The sequence below is a fragment of the Mobula hypostoma genome, chromosome 7 (assembly GCF_963921235.1).
Source record: "Mobula hypostoma chromosome 7, sMobHyp1.1, whole genome shotgun sequence".
In the NCBI taxonomy this organism is placed as follows: Eukaryota; Metazoa; Chordata; class Chondrichthyes; order Myliobatiformes; family Myliobatidae; genus Mobula; species Mobula hypostoma.
The window spans coordinates 83,569,990-83,591,743 of NC_086103.1; the positions used below are offsets into that span (position 1 = coordinate 83,569,990).

General features: G+C 39.7%; 1 protein-coding gene across 1 annotated transcript in view; it reads right to left on the minus strand.

Moving 5' to 3' along the window:
- The window catches only part of LOC134349413 (dedicator of cytokinesis protein 2-like), a 732,270-nt gene that overhangs the window by 576,003 nt on the left and 134,513 nt on the right, over positions 1-21,754 (minus strand). The window contains exons 11-13 of the mRNA XM_063053680.1: positions 14,412-14,487; positions 9,641-9,720; positions 5,606-5,731 (exon numbers count right to left, since the gene is read on the minus strand). Coding sequence (XP_062909750.1) covers positions 5,606-5,731; positions 9,641-9,720; positions 14,412-14,487 — 282 coding nt within the window. The remainder of the gene's footprint in view (positions 1-5,605; positions 5,732-9,640; positions 9,721-14,411; positions 14,488-21,754) is intronic.

The window sequence follows — 21,754 nt, forward strand, 5'->3', positions numbered from 1 at the left end:
CACTGAAATGCAGGCACTGAATGAATATCAATAAATGTTCCAATTTAATGTAACATGCTCTTAGGTGGCAGGGAGATAACTGACTAAATAAACAGCATTATGGCATGGGCTGAGGTCTTGTTCTGAACATCGTGTACCTGGCCCTGACACACCATAAAACAGCATACAACAGGGTGTTCAGATGTCTCACATTCTGGTGGAAGAAGCTGTTATGCAGCCTTATAGTCTTTGTTCTATACTATGGTACCTTCTACCTGAGGTAGGAGGTCAAAGAAATTTTGGGACAGATGGGAGTGGTCCTTGCCAATGCTGAGGGCTATGTGAATGCAACACTTCTGTTATATCTCCTGAATGGGAAGGACAGAGACCCCAATGATTCTCTCAGCGCTCCTCACACTCTGTTGCAGGGTCCATGGGTCAACTGGCTTGCAATTCCCATACCAAACAGTGATACAGCTGGATCTCCCAGTGGCCACACATTTTAATTCCACATCCCATTCCACAGCCTATCCATGGCCTCCTCTACTGTAAAGATGAAGCCACACTCAGGTTGGAGGAACAATACCTTACATACCGTCTAGGTAGCCTCCAACCTGATGGCATGAGCATTGACTTCTCAAACATCCGCTAATGCCCACCTCCCCCTCGTACCCCATCCATTATTTATTTATATACACACATTCTTTCTCTCTCTCTCCTTTTTTCTCCCTCTGTCCCTCTGACTATACCCCTTGCCCATCCTCTGGGTTTCCCCTCCCCTCCCCGTTTTCCTTCTTCCTGGGCCTCCTGTCCCATGATCCTCTCATATCCCTTTTGCCAATCACCTGTCCAGCTCTTGGCTCCATCCCTCCCTCTCCTGTCTTCACCTATTGTTTCGGATCTCCCCCTCCGCCTCCCACTTTCAAATCTCTTATTAACTCTTCCTTCAGTTAGTCCCAACGAAGGGTCTCGGCCTGAAACGTTGACTGTACTTCTTCCTAGAGATGCTGCCTGGCCTGCTACGTTCACCAGCAACTTTGATGTGTGTTGAGTGATACAGCTGGTCAGGACACTATTGATCCAGCAGAATGTTGTTAGCACAGGGATGGAGAGCCTCACTAGCCTCAGTCAATAGTAGCCTCAAAGCCTCAAGGGTCTGGATGCACCTCTGCAAGAAGGTCCATGACTTGGTTCACGTGGTTTGGTTTGTGAGTGCACCTTCAGTACTTAGATGTCACACTCTAGTAACTGTGCCATTCCTCCTTCACTAACTTTCCAATAATCTCTATTAACGGATACATACATAAAGATCAACTGGTGCTGATATACCTCAAAGCTGTTTGTGACAGCTCTAAAAGCTGAACACACAGGAAACTCACAAACAACTTTCTCCCTCCCTAGCACAATAAAATAAGACATAACTGTCAGCAACAGACACGAGGAAATCTGCAGATGCTGGAAATTCAAGCAACACACACAAAAAATGCTGGTGAATGCAGCAGGCCAGGCAGCATCTCTAGGAAGAGGTACAGTCGACGATTCGGGCCGGGACCCTTCGTCAGGGCTAACTGAAAGAAGAGATAGTAAGAGATTTGAAAGCGGGAGGGGGAGGGGGAGATCCAAAATAATAGGAGAAGACGGGGGGGGGGGGCGGTGTATTCCGTCTGGGTAGCCTCCAACCTGATGGCATGAATATTGACTTCTCAAACTTTCGTTAATGCCCCTTCTCCCCTTCACAACCCATCCCTTATTTATTTATTTATTTAATATATTTTTAATGTATTTTTCCCCCTTTTTCTCTCTCTCTCTTTTTTCTCCCTCTGTCCCTCACACTATAACTCCTTGCCTGCTCTCCACCCGCCGGCTCCCGTTCCCGCTTCTCTTTCTCCTCTGGCTTCCTGTCCCATGATCCTCTACCTTCTCCAGCCTCGTATCCCTTTTGCCAATCAACTTTCCAGCTCTTGGCTCCATCCCTCCCCCTCCTGTCTTCTCCTATCATTTCGGATTTCCCCCTCCCCCTCCCACTTTCAAATCTCTTACTAGCTCTTCTTTCAGTTAGTCCTGATGAAGAGTCCCGGCCCGAAACATCAACTGTACCTCTTCCTATAGATGCTGCCTGGCCTGCTGCGTTCACCAGCATTTTTTGTGTGTGTCAACAACAGATGTTGATATCGATATCAATCTCCCCTGTAGATATTCAGAATGATGCTACACTAGCAAATTTTCCATACAACTCAATTGAATTGGAGTCTGATCAGTTTAAGGAGAGTGTAAGAACTAGGGCTTTTGCAAATAGGATAAAATAGGATAAGAGCTTGGCAAACATCACCTAGTGAGCCAGCTGCTAAGCCATTGGGATTTTTGAATTGTATGATTTTGCTTCCATCTCACATCCTCATCTGAATGATAAACTGCAGCTGATGGAAGTGTAAACCTCTATTTTGCCTACTTCTCTCATCCTGAATTTTCCTTTCAGATAGCCAGGAATTGTAAACTGATTGATTGAAGAGCAGGTTATTTAAGGTGTCAGTTTCACATAGCCATACATTGGTGTACTGCTGAGTTGGAATATTGAACTATGGTTAAACATAAATCACCACATTATAACCATATAACCATATAACAATTGTAGCATGGAAACAGGCCATCTCGGCCCTTCTAGTCCGTGCTGAATTCTTACTCTCACCTAGTCCCACCGACCTGCACTCAGCCCATAACCTTCCATTCCTTTCCTGTCCATATAGCTGTCCAATTTAACTTTAAACGACAACATCAAACCTGCTTCAACCACTTCTGCTGGAAGCTCGTTCCACACAGCTACCACTTTCTGAGTAAAGAAGTTCCCCCTCATGTTACCCCTAAACTTTTGCCCTTCAACTCTCAAATCATGTCCTCTTGTTTGAATCTCCCCCACTCTCAATGGAAAAAGCCTACCCATGTCAACTCTATCTATCCCCCTCATAATTTTAAATACCTCTATCGAGTCCTCCCTCAACCTTCCACGCTCCAAAGAATAAAGACCCAACTTGTTCAACCTTTCTCTGTAACTTAGGTGATGAAACCCAGGTAACATTCTAGTAAATCTTCTCTGTACTCTCTCTATTTTGTTGACATCTTTCCTATAATTCGGTGACCAGAACTGTACACAATACTCCAAATTTGGCCTTACCAATGTTGTGTACAATTTCAACATTAGAACCCAACTCTTATACTCAACGCTCTGATTTATAAAGGCCAGCATACCAAAAGCTTTCTTCACCACCCTATCCACATGAGATTCCACCTTCAGGGAACTATGCACCATTATTCCTAGATCCCTCTGTTCTACTGCATTCTTCAATGCCCTACCATTTACCATGTATGTCCTATTTTGATTAGTCCTACCAAAATGTAGCACCTCACATTTATCAGCATTAAACTCCATCTGCAATCTTTCAGCCCACTCTTCTAACTGGCCTAAATCTCTCTGCTAGCTTTGAAAACCTACTTCATTATCCACAACCCCACCTATCTTAGTATCATCTGCATACTTACTCATCCAATTTACCACCCCATCATCCAGATCATTAATGTATATGAGAAACAACATTGGACCCAGTACAGATCCCTGAGGCACATCACTAGTCACCAGCCTCCAATCTGACAAACAGTTATCCACGACTACTCTCTGGCATCTCCCATCCAGCCAGTGCTGAATCCATTTTACTACTTCCATATTAATGCCTAAGGATTGAACCTCCCTAACTAACTTTCCGTGTGGAACCTTGTCAAAGGCCTTACTGAAGTCCATATAGACAACATCCACCGTTTTACCCTCGTCAACTTTCTTAGTAACCTCATCAAAAAATTCAATAAGTTTTGTTAAACATGACCTTCCACGCACAAATCCATGTTGACTGCTCCTAATCAGACCCTGTCTATCCAAATAATTATATATACCATCTCTAAGAATACTTTCCATCAATTTACCCACGACTGACGTCAAACTCACAGGCCAATAATTGCTAGGTTTACTCTTAGAACCCTTTTTAAACAATGGAACAACATGAGCAATACGCCAATCCTCTTTTTGATAAAGGAATAGTGATGAATTTCAAAACAAGCTGGTGTGTTACCCCAGAGGGAATTTCCAAGCTTGCCCTTAGCGACAGAGTTCATGAGTTTATCACCCAATGTCTTATTAACCCATAGAGTCAAGGAGAGGTATAATATGAAAAAGGCCCTTCAGTCCATCAAATCTGCATCAACCATCAACCTCTCATTTTACTTCAATTCTACTTTATTTCCTTTTTTTCTATTCTGTCCTTATTCTCTCCAATCCTTTCTGATGATCTGAGGTTTCCAAGTTCATGGCAATGTAAACCACAGTTGAATATTCTATTTTGCTTCTTTTTGCAGTAAATAAGACAAATTAATAAAAATATTATCTTCAGTTTGCCTCAAATTGAACATTTTCTTTACAGAGATTCCCAGGGGCTATATTGCCTTGTCAAAGATCCAAGCCATCGGGTGGACAGATATAATCTCCACTTGAGTCCTTCTTATCCCCCTACAGAAGGGTTGTGTAACATGTTCTTATTCCTCCTAACATATTGATTAGCAGTGTCATGCCTGGGAGCCAATTATTTGTGTAGTGGACCTGAAAGTACCAAACTCTTGTAGAGCCATAGCACTAACCTGCAGAAACCAATCAGCAAATTGTTTTAAACAAAGCTTACAGGGCCATCTGGAAACTGCACCATTTCGGCTGTGTCTTTAAGAGACGCTAACTAAAGATTGGCAGTTTCTGTGGTAAATTGGTGTGGGAGTAGCGTCCACATACTGGTAGGATTTGCCTTTCATATGTTATCATGCATGCCAACATAGTTTGTAATATGATTATGCCACATACTTTGGCTAATAACACTACCTAAAACAATTGTGGCTGACAGCTTCTAAAAGATAAGGTCCCACTAATGAATGAATAAATAAATAGTCTATTTTTATAATGTTATCCTTATTCCATTTGCTTGTGGGAGAGAACATCTCTATTTTCATTTGACCATGCTATACACGGGCATGTTTAAGGCAGAGGTTGATAAATCCTTGATTAGTCAGGGCATGAAGGTAGGAGATTGGGATGAAAGGAAAATGGATGAACCATGATGAAATGGCAGAGAATATGGGCCAAATGGTATATTTCTGCTCCTATGTCTTCTGGTCTATTCACCCAAAGATTAGTTTTCCTTTTTTTTTAATGAAGGTAATTGGCAATTAGTTTATTATTCTCACATGAACTGAGATTCAGTGAAGAACTTTGTTTTGCATGCCATCCATACAGATCATTTCAAAGCATAGGTACGTTGAGCTAGTATGAGAGAAAAACAATAAATGTATGGAAAATAGTGTTACAGTTACAGAGGAAGTGCCTTACTAGCGACAATAAAATGCAAGTGTCTTGATGAGGTAAATTGTGAAGTTGTGCTCATTTTAACATACAAGTAACAGAGTTTTTATTAGAAGATAACATGGCCAACAGCATAAATCAAACATTTTCCATAGTTTTTCTTTGGAAATTCCTGATTCTCTATTCCTTGTTAATTTTGTTGATTTCTTATTGCACGAAAGACAAATAGTAAAAACCCACCTGGCATGATGATCTCTGGGAATCCCAGTTTCCTGGCAACGACTGTGTTCCTGTCCACCAGATGTGGATAATCCTTTCTGATCTGGGATACATCCCCCACCAACATTTTCATGGTCACCCACAGGCCTATAAATGAAATAAGGAAACTTGTTTATTTTTTTTAATGTGATATGGAGAAAAATGTGTTTTACTGGCAATTCCCTATGTGGTTCCAGATGTTGGTATCAGAAGTGGACTAGTTCTTTCTGGGTGTTTAAGTCCAGGGGCCTCTGTAAAATATTTAAATAATTAGTAGCTAAAGGAAAAGCATAAGTTATATTCAGTTAATGTGACATTCTGTTGACTGGTAAAACTGGTCATCAATGACCCTACTATTGCATACTATAAACTGCGGTAGCACAGTTTATATGTGGTAAACCGTGTATCGGTTAGTGTGACACTATTACAGCTTGGGCCGTCGGAGTTCAGAATTCAATTCCAGCGAGCTCGGTAGGGAGTTTGTACATTTCTCCCCAAGAAGGCATGGGTTTCTTCCGGGTGCTCTGGTCTCCTCCCACACTCCATGACAATTTACATTGACCAATTAATCTACTAATGTAGGTCAATTAATCAGAGTAAATTGTCCTCTGGTTACACTAAGGGTAAATAAGTGAGTGGCATGGTTCATTGGGCCAGAAAGACCTGTTCTGTGCTGTGTCTCCAAATAAACTAATATAAGTACATTTACATAAATTGGTTCAATTATACAACACCAGAAGATCGATGAAAATTACTTGTGCAGCAAAGTCAGATTAAAAAGAAAGAACTTAACATCTGACACTTGTAGCCTCAACATAATTTGTCAAATATGTCTTCATAAATTACATAAATACACTGAAACTACTTTAGTGTTGACATATTGTTGAAACATGGACTACAATATATGTCCCTAGGCTGTCCTAATTATGCATGAAACACATTTTTTTGAAGATTGTTGCATTAATAAATATTTGAAAATTAGGCATGATGTACCAATCCATTTGCAAAATATAGAGGGAATACTTAATATATGCATTTCCAGTTTCTGTTATATTTCAACTTATTAAAACATTTTGCCAATGTTTTTCTTTAAATTATAAAATGGAGAAATAATTTGATTTTGGGCAAGACTGTATTAAGATTATTCAATATATTCCAAGTTGTAAATGAAATGTCATAATATTTCTCATCTTAATGACAGAATATATTGACACTTTGCTGTTACTTACAGTCAAAGTCAGTATGGTAGCATAGTGGTTAGTACAATTCTTTACAGTACCAGCAACCTGGGTACAATTCCCACTGCTGCCTATAAACAATTGATATGTTTTCCCCCGACTGTGTGGGTTTCCTCCAGGTGCTCTGGTTTCCTCCCATAGTCCAAAGATATACCGGTTGGTAAGTTGGTTGGTCATTGTAAATTGTATCTAACTGACCTGCTCTGATGAAATATCATGGACCTCTAATGTGAATTTCATTATCCTCTCTCCAAGTATACTTCCAGACAATCTGGACTTTTCTAGTATTCTGTTTTATTTCAGATTTCGAGCAACTACAGTGTTTTCTCTTGCACAGCCTTCTCATTCAGCTGATTGTTTTCACTCCTGCTCCACTGTCTTTCACACCCTCTCTGTGTGGGTACCAGTAACATCAGTGTCATCCAGTCTGTTTTACTGTCCATCCTATATTCCCTTTGCTCACTCCACCATTCTCCTGTTTAACAATGAAAGACATCTAGATTTCTACCATTTGCTAGATCCTAACAAAAGCCATAAATCTGAAGGAGATGCTGAGTATTTTCAGCATTTTCTGCTTTCATTTTGAGGATTTGGGAACTGGCTGAGAGTGTGGACTTCAGATCAAGAAGTACCCAGGATATTAATGAATAATGCAACAAGCTCAAGAAGCTGTATGCCCTGCTTCCACTTTTATTTCTATTTTCAATCTCAAGACCCATTTTGTTTCTTTCCTTCTCATTTTTTTAAACAATCCATGCACCTTTTGATATGAATCGTCTCACTGCTAGTAGCAAATCATTAGAGGGTAGGCTTAAGGATTCACTTCAAATGGTTTCACACAACTCAAGAAGAAAAAGGTTGCAATGTTTGTGTTGTAATCCATGTCAAATAATTTCTTCACTGATTGAACAATTGGTTGTGAACCTAGTTCCTGAATAGTTAATGGATTTCAGTGGTAGGGAACAATAAGAAATTGTGTTTATTATTTTGTGCCTCATTATTATTCTTATGAAGTACCTCATAAGAAAAGCACCATCACGGGGATTTTTAAGCATGAATGACTGGGGATTAAGGAAGGTTCTGGTGGCTAGAAGAGTTTCAGAAAAAATAGAGGGGCAATGTCTTGGACAGGTTTAAATAAAAGAATGAGAATTTAAAATTTACAATGTTTGTGGCCCAGGAGCGAATATAAGTCAGCAAGCGCCTGGATGATCAAAGAATCAAACCTGGTGGGAGATAGAATATGAAGAGTTTTTGATTGTGTTAAGTCCAGAGTATGTGGAAGATCTGGATTAGGACAGCACTGAATGATTCAAGTATTGAGGTAACAAAAACATGAATGATAATTTGAGAAGGAGAGAGAGTGAGAGAGAGAGAATGGGGGTGGGGATAATATGAAAATACAAAGAAGTGGCCACAATAATGCTCAAAAGCTCCTTTTAAGTTCAATTTGGATGTCGGAATTCTGAAGTCAGTCAATTACCAAGGAGAGCAATGGCCAAAGTGTTGGAGATCAGCAGGTCAGGCAACGGAGAATTAGACAACCAATAATTTGAGTTGAGACTCTTCAATTGAACTGAAAGGTAGAGAGCAGATAGCCAGTATAAAATTGTGAAGGGAAGGGGTGCAGCAAGAGCTGGTAGGTGAAAGGTGGATCCAGGTAAAGGGGATGATAAGCAGTTGAAGGAGAGAGAAATGTAATTGAATTATTTACTAGACAATAGAGTTTACACAGCAGAAACCAAACAATCTCTTTGATTTTATCAATGTCTAATCTGAATTATTCAAATAGCTATTGCTGAGGATTCCATTGCACATTGGCCAGTTGTTCATTAAGTTTGACAAATCCTATAGGCTTCTTCAATTTGTAACAAGTGGCTGTCGGTTCTGTGGGACTAACAGAAGCAGTCCACTCCTATCCCTCAAATGCAGCATCTTCAGTTTGATTTACCAAGTAGTGGAATAAGTGACATCTCACTAGACCTGGCTGCTAACATCTTTCCGGATACAAGCTCAAACCAACTTTAGCCCCAGTTCTATGGGTCTTATTCAATTCAGTTCAGTTTGTATTCAGAACATCTGTGCTTTAACATTCTATGGTGGAGCATAGATATATTTTTATATGCTGGCATAATATGCTGGTAGCATCTGAACAAAAATTCTACATTGTTATTAAGTTCTAGTCAAGGAAATGCATAAAGGTCTCTATGTCCTGTTCACATTTTTCCTGCTGAGTACTTGCATAAACACATAAATAATCCAAGAGGTTACAAGATATCAAGACATTGTTATGAAGCTAATGTCCATGCTCCAGTAATGTATTCAAACCTGTTTCAATATTCTGGTACCTTGCCCAATATTGTTGTAGTTAGTTTATTGTCATGCCCAGCACTGTCTAAATCCAGCCCGATATATCGAACACTTCCTCAATCCAACGGCATCTGAAGCAAAATACTAATTTGCAGATAACACACAGAAGATGCTGGAGCAACTTAGCAAGTAAGGCTGTATCTGTGAAGGTGAATAAACAGTCAACATTTCTGGCTGAGACTTTTCATCAGAACTGGCAGTCTCAGCTTGAAACATTGGCTATTTATTCCCCTCCATAAATGCTGCTGAGTTCCTCCAGCATTTCCATATTTTGCTCAAGATTTCCAGCATCTGCAGAACCTTTGGTGTTTATAATTTGCTGATAATAGTGACAACATATAAACTTACTTTATTCTGATGTACAAATAACACAGGAAGTAAGAAATGCAAGCATGATCGAAGGGATTACCTTGTCCTTTCTCATCCCCGGTTTTCGTAGAGATAACTCGATTAAGTAAAGAGTGCAAAAAGTCATTCTCTGCCACAAATCTGCAAAATGTGAGAAAAGAAATACACACAAGAGAAATGTAAATGCAAAATATCAATACAAAAGGCTGGATGTAAAGATATCTGGATGCAATGTGGTCACACCTAACATCTTCTTATCTAAACAGCGTTTGTCAATAATCCTGCTATCCTTTGCATCTTAGGTCTTCTTATCATTAGAGGCAGGTATAAACTCTTGATCAAAACAGAAGGGGATTTTTTTCCCCAGTACGTATCCAAAAATATATCTATAAATCCTCAAGGCTCTAGGATAATGCAGGAGGACTGTTAACCCTAGTGGGTGTCTTACTGTCAATTTGGTCAGCAGAATTTGTTGTCAATGTATTTGTTTTTCCTCCATTTCCTGGACTTTTCGCTGAATGTTCCATTAAGTGCCTTTCACTTCCATTAAGTTGGATGGTGTGAATGCAAAGACATGCACTAGTTGGGACGACAAGCAGGAACAATTTTCCTATCATTAACTATCTTAAAAAAAACATGAGGTTATGGATTTGAGATGAAAAGTCCCAACTTGAAATGTCAGCTGTCCTTTTCCCTCCATAAATCCAGCTTGACCCACTGAGATTGTCCAGCACTTGGTATGTTTCTCCAGACTCCAGCACCTGCAATCTCTTGTGTCTCCACGAGATTATGGACATATGCATACTTTTTTCATAATATTAAGGATCTACATGTACACTTCTAAATTCCGAGAACCTGTGCCCACACTTAGTTGCTTATTACATCAACTATTAAAACAAATCCTATATTCCATTTCAGAGTTTCACTACTGTCACACTAGTACAGAGCTTTGCAGTCACTACCTGCAGTAAATGGGTGCAGCAGGTTGGCTGCCTTCTGCTGTAACCATCTCTTTTCTTTCCCATTGGCTTCTCATTCCGTCCCAACTCAGGGAGAAGATTAATCAACACTATATGCATTCATGGTTTGGATAACAGATCGCAATCCAATTTTTTGACCCGTCAGAGAACAATTCCAAACTTGCAAATTGAATTAGTAGAACACTTATTTTTAATTAAGTATAATGACGGTTTTCATATGTATGTATGAGTAGGAGGAGAAATAATGTTTGCTTTTCATTGTAATAGGAAATGATTAAATTTTCTTTGTTAACCAATTCCAATATAGTCACATTATACACACAAGCACTTACATTCCTACACACACCCACACGTTCATATTCACAAAAATACTCACATGCTTTCTCATACACATTGCCATACAATCAAATTACACATGCTTGCACACAAACACACACACACATTTTCATGAATACTCCAAAATACATAGTATGAACACACAAACTCACACCTTCTTACACATACTCCCATATACTCTTATTAAACACACTCACACACATTCTCACGGTCACCCCACACACACTCACACTACTCACACACAACCACTCACAAATTTTAAAGATTCTAGCATTACACACACACAAACATTCTCACACATGCTCCCACACTCTCAGACCAGAAACGTTCTTGCAGTATACACATACTTTCACACATAATCTCAGACAGCAGTCTTGCAAATGCATTCATATTCACACACACTCTATCTCATTCACTTTACATTCTATTTTCTCCTGACTAAGGAGGCACAGGTAGCAACAGCAGATCCTCCTGATAGCCTTCAGGTTAATTTTTGTAGGTGCCTATGAGCAAGGAGCATTAAGAGACTTTTATTCAATCACTTATGAGGTGTGGTTGCCACAAATAATACTGATCTTCATTGTCAGTCTCTAAATACCTTCTCAGTTTGCCAGCAGTTAACAGTTAACCACAATGATTGGTTTGGAGACACATAGAAGCAAATTAGATAAAGGCAGCAGCCTACCAACCCACACGCCTCTGTATCCAACAGATCAGTCTTCGTAACTTTTGCCATTTCCAGTGGGATCCTACCACTTTCCTTCCCCCTCCCCACTCTGCTTTCTGTAGAGATTGCTTTCTACATGACTGTCATGTCCACCTACCTGCTCCCCCATTCCCCACTGATCTCTCTCCTGGCACTTATTCCTGAAGGTGTGACAAGTGCTACACTTGTCCACACACCTCCTCTCTCACCAACACTCAGGCTCCCAAACACCCTTTCCAGATGTGGCAACACCTTCGCTCTGTCTGTTGCAAAAGCTAGGATCTCCCAGTACTCAACTGAAGTCAACTTCCCATTCCCATTCGGACATGTCTCTCCATGACCTCCTCTACTGCCATGATGAGGGCAGACTCAGGTTGGAGGAGCAATGCTACCTGGATAGCCTCCAAAAGATAGCATGAGTATCGATTTCTCCAACTTCTGGGAAATTCTTCCTCTCCCCTTACTCTCTTTTTCCATTCCCCTTTCTGCTTAAACTCTCGTCCCTTCTCTTCTCCATATCTGCACATTATGTCCCTTTGTTCCCCTTCCCCTTTCCCTTTCATCCATGGCCCACTGTCCTCTCCTATCAGATTCCTTCTTCTTCAGCCTTTTACCTCTTCCACCTATCCTCTCCCAGCTTCTTACTTTATTACTCTCCCTTACCCACCCAACTTCCCCCCATGAGGTTTTACCTATCATCTGTCACCTTGTACTCTTCCCCCTCTCTCACTTTTTTATTCTGTCTTCTGCCCCATTCCATTCCAGTCCTGCTGAAGAGTCTTGGCCCAAAGCATCAATTGTTTATTCCTCTCCATAGATGCTGTCAGACTTGTTGAGTTCCTACAGCATTTTGAGTGTATTGCTCAAGATCTCCAGCATATACAGATCTCTTCCGTTAAAGATAATGGCAGTACATTTCCTTTGCTCCAAGATAATGGGTTAACCAGAGGAGATTTTTTGCATAAAGCAAGTAATTTCATGTCCATCAGAACACAGACATTTACTCTTAATTTCAGCTGCCATTGTGGGATTTAAACACATGCCTGGTTGCTTGTTGCATACACAACTATGGCCAACAGAAGAACAATTAGTCCATAAGACCATAAGACATAGGAGCAGAATTAGGCCATCTGGCCCATTGAGTCTGCTCCGCCATTCAAATATGGCTGATCCTTTTTTCTCCTCCTCAACCTCACTCCCCGGCCTTCTCACCATTATCTTTGATGCCACATCCAATCAATCAAGAACCTATCAATCTCTGCCTTAAATACACCCAACGACCTAGCCTCCACAGCTGCCTGTGGTAAAAAATTCCACAAATTCACCACCCTGCCCTGCCACCTAATCATAATATCTGCTTGGTAAGCCATCAGAAATAAATCTGACTGTTATTCACTTTCTTGCACATGACTGGTGAAGCTAAGAGTCACACACACACACACACACACACACACACACACACACACACACACACACACGCACACACACACCATTCACATGCCTAACCACCTGTCAATGCAGATTGGAAATAACACCTCATCCTCACTGACAATCAGGAAAGATGTATCTCACGGATGTGTAATTAGTTCACCCCTCTATGCTCTCTAGGTACAGCTCAAATGTCATCTATAAATTATCTAATGATACCACAGTATTGGCATAATTACAGATGGAGATAAGTAGATGTACAGGAATGAGATAGATCAGCTGGGTTCGTGGTGTTGCGACAACAACCTTGAACTTAACATCAGCAAAACCAAGGAACTGAATATGAACTTCAGGAAGGGGAAACTGGGAAAACACACACCAGTCTTCATGAGTTGGAGTGGGGGTTTGGGCTGTCAGAGGTGGAAAGAGTGATCAGCTTCAAATTCCTGGATATCAAGATCTCAGGGGATCTATCCTATGGTCCACATATTGATGCAATCACAAAGAAGGCACACTAGTGGTTATACTCCGTTATGGGTTTGAGGAGATTCTAGTGTGTCACCTAAGACTCTAACAGTGGACAACATTCTGACTGGTTGTATCACAGCCTGGTATGAAGGTTAAATGCACAGGGTTGCAAGAGGCTGTAAAGGGTTGTAGACACAACTCTCCTCACCATTGAGGACATATTCAAAAGATTGTGTTTACGGAGGGCAGAATCCATCATTAAGGTCATTCACCATCGAGGACATGTCCTCTTTTCATTACTACCACCAGGGAGGAAGTACAGGAGCCTGAAGACCCACACTCAATGTTTTAGGGTGAGCTTCTTCTTCCCTACTATTAGATTTCTGAATGGTCCATGAACCCAGGAACACTATCTCACTATTCCTGTTTTACAATTTATTTATTGTAACCTGTAGTAAGCTTTTAATTCTTGCACTGTACTGCTGCCACAAAACAACACGTTCCATGACATACATCAGAGATAATAAACCTGATTTTGTTAGAAATTTGATTGTATCCTACTCATGGCTTGAAATCTTAAAAAGTAAGAGAAGATTTTCCTTTGTTAGAAATAATTTGTGACCCCTTTAATATAGTGGTGGTGGTGGGGAGAGTTTCTTGCAAACACCATTTGGACTGATTACAGAGCTGTTTGGAATGACTTCATGAGAAGTAAAGGACTAATGGGATTAAAGTGGTGGGACTGCCATTAAAAATTATTGACTAAAACAAATCATTACATCTGATTTCTTTCTCAAATTAACATAACTATAAAGACCTAATAAAACATTCTCATGAGTGCTATCCAATCCAAACTTGTAGATAACTGCCTACACAAGTTCTATGCAAAGAATTTATGAGATAAATTGACTCACGGGTGGAAAGGAATAAAATGCTGTTTCTCTTCATCACTTTCTGCTTTGCCTTTCACAATGTCAGTGATGTCCATAACTGGAAGGAGACAGAAAATATTAAATGAAGCAGAGTTGAAGCATCACTACAGTCTTTAATAATAGTGTGTGCTAAGGTACAACTGACTTTTACAAATTCCATCAAGTGCAGCACAAGGACTGCCAAAAGGAAAATAATTAACATACATCATTAGTAATAGTTTTGGAGACTGTGATATGAAAGGTTCATCATCATCATAAAAGGATTTTCTGTTCCTTTGGCTAAAAGTGCAACATTGTGATGTCTGATAGCTAAAGAATTGCATGAACCAGAGAACTGTCCATATGCCGACTACTTGATGATTAGGTACAACTTGTTAATTCTCTTATTTAGTGGAAGGCAGACTGACAAAGGTAGATATAATATTTCTGTCACTCTTTCTTAGAGCAGTAACCTATCCCACTGAGGCAGGTGCCAGAGAATAAATTCAGTAAATCTCCTCTTTTGTAGGTAAAACATCTGATAGACTCAGGATCATAGAAAGACAGAGTACAGAAACAAGACTATTTGCAGAGTATTTTGTGTTTTAGAAACAAGACTTTGGTTCGCTAAAAATCAAACACTCATTTCTCACTAATCCCACACAAATCCATTATATTTTCCCAGTTTCCCATCAACACCGCTCAACCTCTTGCATTCTACAACTCGACCATATGAAGGGCAATCTACAGTGGCAAATTAATCCACTAAATTTTACCCCTTTAAGATTGGGAGGAAACCAGAGCAGCTGGATGAAACCCTCTTGATCACAGCGTGATCATGGGAAATCCACGCAGGCAGCACTTGATCACAGCGTGATCATGGGAAATCCATGCAGGCAGCACTTTAGGTCAGACAGAAACTGGGTAATTGTGAGGTAGCGGGTTGGCTTACTGACCATTGTGACAAACATACAACCTATTCACTTGTATGCCTCAAGATGTTTTATAAATCATTCTTCTTAAACCTGTGTAGGCACGTGGCCAAGTGGTTAAGGCATTGGACTAGCGACCTGAAGGTCGTGAGTTCGAGCCCCAGCCGAGGGAATGTGTTGTGTACTTGAGCAAGGCACTTACCCACATATTGCTCTGCGACAACACTGGTGCCAAGCTGTATGGGTCCTAATGCCCTTCCTTTGGACAACATTGGTGTCGTGGAGAGGGGAGACTTGCAGCATGGGCAACTGCTGGTCTTCCATACAATCTTGCCCAGGCCTGCGCCCTGGAGAGCGAAGACTTTCCAGGCGCAGATCCATGGTCTCGCAAGACTAACGGATGCCTTCTTAAACCTAACAAATAGCTTAGAAACTGTGAACAAATAGTGTCTTTGCTCAAATGAACCACATATTCCTTCACAGTTTATTCAGGGGGAAAATCTATTTCATCCTCCTGACAAGCTGTTATCCTAAATAACAGACATAAATCTACCTCCTTGAGGTGAACATCTTGAGTCTATAAATCTTATTAATTGGGATTGAAACAGAAGTCATACAAAATTATTTAAATGATTCCAAATTTGTATTGAGTTGGACATATTGCAGCTACTTACTTATCCACATTTCCAATTCTAATTAAGACTTAAAACGTTAATTCTGTTTCTTTTCATTCTGTTTCATTTTCTGATCTTTTCTAACATTTTTCAGATTTCCCAGCTTCTGCAGTATTTGATTTTTGATTGCACATATGATGACGGATTCCTGCAATTGATCAAATTTGTAATGTAAAATGGGCATAATATGATCCAATTTATAATTATTCTCACCCTTGTGATTGTAGGAAGAAATAAATTGTTTCCACCACTCTCTCAGTGGCTCAAATTCTCCTGCCGACTCTTTACTCATTCCCCAACTTTTTAATACCTTTTCATTCTAACCTCTAAATACTGAAATACAGTCAGAAGCAATTATAGACATTAGTTCAAGTAAGTAACTATATAATATATAGTTATTATCTAATCTGTCAGCAAGACCAAGGAACTAATTGTAGATTTCAGGAGAGGGAAACCAGAGGTCCATGAGCCAGTCCTCATCGGAGGATCAGAGGTAGAGAGGGTTAGTAATTTTAAACTCCTGAGTGTTACGCAGAAAAAAAGAATCTCAGGGTTGTTTGTGATGACATATATGTACTCTGATAATAAAACTTCCTTTGAGCTTTAAATGTTGTTACAATATGTATATATTTATGTTGTCTCAAATGTATTGTAAGTTATTGAGTGATACACTTTGGATAAAGGTTCAGCTGGCCATTGTTTCCGTGCTAAACATTGAGGACTCATTTTTTTAACTAATCCCACACTGATTCCATTTTATTCTTTCCTTGTTTCCAGCCACACCACCCCCACACCACTGATCTCATATTCTACCATTCACCTACACATGGGACAACTTAAACTACCAATTTGCACACTTTTAGGAGACATGGGAGGAAATTGGCACACCCAGAGCAAACCCACCTGCTCACATGAAGAACATGCAAAGTTCACACAGATAGCATCTGAGATCACGATTGAATCAGTATCAGAATCAAGTTTAATATCAGAGATTGAACCTAGGTCTCTGGTGCTGTGAGGCTGCGACTTTAACAGCTGCACCAGGGTGCCACTATTTTGTGTTAGCATTTTATTTGTCCTCTTTAGAAATCTAGAGTTATTTGTTTTGTGACTACAACTCAGGAGTGAGACAACTTAAGAAACCTGGAGTAGCTCGTTGTACCAGGCATTCCTATACTGAGTTGTCCAAGAAGAATCTCTGGAGATTTACCCATTCTTTAGCAATGAGTGATCATTCAGAGGACATCAAGGAACTTTTATTCGCAGATCTCAGAACAAAGAGAGCATCTAAACTCTGGAGAAAGGGTAGGAGTGTAGGGCTACTTGAGATGCTCTGCCAAAGCTGCAGGCATGATGAGTTGAAGAAATCCCTTTGAGATTCTGTGATTTCATGAAACCTCTTTAATGTCTTCTATCCTCTGAAGACACACAGCACCAGAGGAAACGCTAGAAGTCAAAGTAGAAAAGTTACAGAAAGCCAAAGAGTGGTGCATATTGGTAGCAGGGAGAAAACCTCTCTCAATGTTGGTGTGTTTTTCTCACTGGATATGAATTCTAGACCTAGAAATCCAGAAACCACGAACTGCAATCCTAACATGATGTATGAGAATTTGAACTCAGTTTACATCATTATTAGTTTTATTGTTATTAATTTGTTCTTCTGTCTTTGGTAGTTGGAAGAACCTGGCTTTCATTAACCGTCTTATTCTTTTGAGCTGCAGCAGTTTAGATAGCTGAAGTTTTGAGAAATCGGAAAAAATTTAATGAAGGTAGGATCCAAATCAGGCTGGGAGATGGCAACCTGTGTGTACAATTCACATTGTTCCTGCTTTCAGTGTTGTTACTTGCTGTCCTCCATCTTTTGATGCTGGAAATCTCAGCACATACATCACTTCAGCAAGTGCTTTATGTTTAGGATTGAGTTGGACATTCCATGTGATGTATTACACTGGATAGCAATTTTTTTCTAATGTGTTACTTCCTCAAAAAATTTTGTGGTTATGACAGGCGGCTTGAATCTGAACACAAGTATAATTCCAGGCTACTTGGAGAAACAAGAAATTAAGTTTTATTGACTATAATGCATTTAAATGCATAATGGTGCTGATGCTTCGCAATAATTCAACTAAACTAAAAATGTTTTATTGATAATTTTCATTTGTATTCAGTGTCTGAGGCTTCTTCCTTAAATGTCCAACTGTTATCAGCCAGAACTGATGGATTCCATTTGCCTGATACATTTCACCATGTCTTGATGAAACCTTTCACCACGCTCGTCACTGACAGCACCAAGATTTGCATAGAAGAAGACTAAATGGGAATACAGAAAATAAATCTTTAGTGATATGTTGCACTTCATGATTTTGTATGTTTGAAGCATGTTGTCAACCAGCTGCATGTACAAGCAGTTTGGTGCCCTGTGCAAGAATATTTTCAATAACATCATTGAATGTCTTCCATGTGATTTTCTCCAGACTCACTAGAAGTTCTTTGAACTGCCTGTCATTGATGAACTGCTTGATGAAATGCCTTTCTTAATCTTGGCATCAGTTATTCTGGGAAACATCTGTCTCAAATATCGAAATCCTTCATGGAAACGTTTGTGCCTGGTAACAGCAGATTCCATCCTTGCAGTCTTCAACCCAGGACTTCTGCTTTTGACTTTGACAAACCCAAGTCTCTGACCAGGTCACTTAACTCTGATTGAGTTATCAGATGAGGCTTACTTGACATAAAGAGTTCAAAATCTGTGTCAGTATCAATATCATTTTCCATTCCTGGCTCTTACATCATGGCATCTTTGCCTGCCTCCTCTAGACTCCATATTTCTGGTGGCTTTGGTATTGGAAAATCATCGTCATGTGGCACAGGTCTCCTGGCTGAAGGGAGATTGGGGTATTCAATGGATTTATTTTCTTAAGCAGAGAAACCAGACACACTGGTCAGACAGAAGTAGCAGTTTGTGACATGATCCTTCTGCTCTTGCCATGTCACCGGGACAGCAGATGGCATTGACTTCCGAGTACCTCTGAGTCAAGCTCTGAGGTCAACAGTGTACGTTGCGCAAAAAATGGGAGGAGCCCGGGTTTTGTTTTGGTCACCAATTTTACACCCGAAGTAGAGCCTATAGGTTTTCTTAATAAGAGGAGTCATGCTCCATCCTGAGATTTAAGTGTATACGCCCCACAAATATAACAGAAAGTATCATGGCTGTTACAACATCGGTGAGACAATTTGCTATTATGAATCTTCTGAAAAATATAATTATTTTATTATAATGAGTACATACAATGTACTATGCAAATCAGTGTGATTTCAAACCAATATACATGTAAACACAATGCCTAGAACGGTATGTGTGTGATGCTTTTATAGCCTTTCTAAAGCCTGTGCTGCCATTCAGCATCCGCCCTGCCCAAGCATGTCCAGGCATGCCTGGACAGGATAGAAAACTTTTCATCTTACATTGTGGGCAACATTTTAATTGATTTGAATTATGAATTGAAATATCAAATATAGATGGTTTCAAAAAATGGCACATGATAGGAAAATTTCATGGTGATTTTCATGATCAGCAGCCCAAAATACATAAAGCACACCCAAAAGTACTCAGGAAGCAAAATCTTTGTTGTGAGTGTTATCAGTAATTATTTGCTATCAGTGAAGCTGATGGAATGATTAATTGATGGAATGGTATAATTAAAATAACCACTTCATAAAATACGTTCTCACTCCTAACACTAATATTGACTCTTGCTGATGTTAGATACAGAAAGTCAATGTTTGACATATCTGCAGCTGGAATGAAAGAGAGGTGTAGGATAAGGCTTCTCCTTCTGGTGCCTGAATGGAATCCTTGTGGAATGAGTTAGGATCAGTTGAATTTATTTTCATTACAATCTTTGCCCTTCAGGTTTGCGCTGATGTCTGTTATTGGAATCAGTTCCTGAATCCACAGGGTTGCTGTGGAACATGGAAGACTGCAGCATGGCAATGCACTCTTTGGCCCACAGTGTCTGTTCTAAAATGATGTGAAATTAAATTTATCCTTTCTACTGCCATGATCTAAGTCCCTCCATTCTCTGCACAGTCATGTATCTATCTAAAAGCCTCTTAAATGCCACTTTTATATTTGCTTATATCACAAACCTTGGCACTACATTACTAGCACTGCCACTCTCTGTGTAAAATAATTTACCCCATACATTTCCTTTAAACTTTAGTCCTCTTATCTTACAGCTATGCCACCTAGTATTTGGCATTTCTTCCTTGGGAAAATGTTCCCTCTGTCCACCCAACTATGCTTCTCATAATTCTATACATATCCATAAGGTCTTCCCTCAGCCTCTGATACTTCATAGAAAACAATCCAAGTTTGTCCAACCTCTTATAGCAAAAGCACTCCAATCCAGACAGCTTCCTGTTAAACGTGTCCTGCACCTCTCCAAAGCCTCCACATCCTGCCTCAAATGGGGTAACCAGATTGTATAATCTTTGATACGTTCCAAGCATCTAAGGAAAGAGAACCTGACATGTCTTGTTCTGAAAAATTACACTGAGAAGGAGACTGAATCTGCTGGTAGATGTATCATTGAACCCAAAGGTTGAATGGAAGTTGAAGAGAGAAGTTTGGGTGATGGATTGGTGGTAGGTGAAGCATGATGGAATTGACAAAGCTTGCTTACAAGAAACATGTGACAGGAGAAATAGTAACCAGAAAACAAGGAACAACCATGGAATCAGAATTGAGAAAATGTTCTATGCTTTTGAGCACCCCTCTCTCAGGTTGATGCACTGAATAATGTATATTACTCAGTCAAACCACACTATAACATTGTGGAAGAAAATTTTGAATATAGGGTTAAAAGAGCTGTATGTTGCTAAAGCTTTGTGACCTTGTGGACATCCTGTGTTTTCTCAAATAAGTTGTAAGCCTACAAAACTATGATCATTGTGCTGGCCACAACTACTCCTTGGAGCGATAGCACAGCTGTGAAAACAAGATAAGGGTAGATGGATGAGCCACAAATAAATCATGAGGAAAAACATTATGAACTATCAACTCTTTGTTTTGCTTGGGGGTGGTGGTACTGATTTCACTCACTTGTTTGCTACTAGATATAAACACAAGCTGATTTCCCTGTAACTCAATAGTTCCACACATGTAGAATCGCCATAGTATGCTAAAATAAAAGATTTACCACTATGTATTGAGCTTTATTTTAAAAATTCTCTGACAAGTATGCAACATAGATATAACACTCTTGAAAGTAATTTTAAATTTTCTTTTAATATCAATTTCACCAGAGGTCAATTCAACTTAACTCCACTGACATTTACATTTAGCAAACTTACTTTGCAGAGTCTGATGGAATACAGATGTGCAGAATCAAGGAAAGTGAAAGGATGCACCATTGCAGTAAACAATTTCCACATTAACCTCAATGTGTTAACAATCAATTGTCACTTGTTTATTCAAAGGAAATTAATTCACTATCACTCAGTTGTTATTCAGCTTAAACCGCAGTCCTGTCTCAGATCTTTAAGATGACCACAAAAGCTCTCCTAAAGTTGTGTATTAGATAACAAAAATCCTATGCTAATTAGTTTTGATTACAAACGTGTAGATTAGATTTTTAAAGAATGATCTCTCCCGGATTGGATATCGGCAAATTTATAAATGGCATTCAAGCTGTGCCAAGCCACACAGTCCTGGGTGTAGAGAGGATAGAGCAGTGGG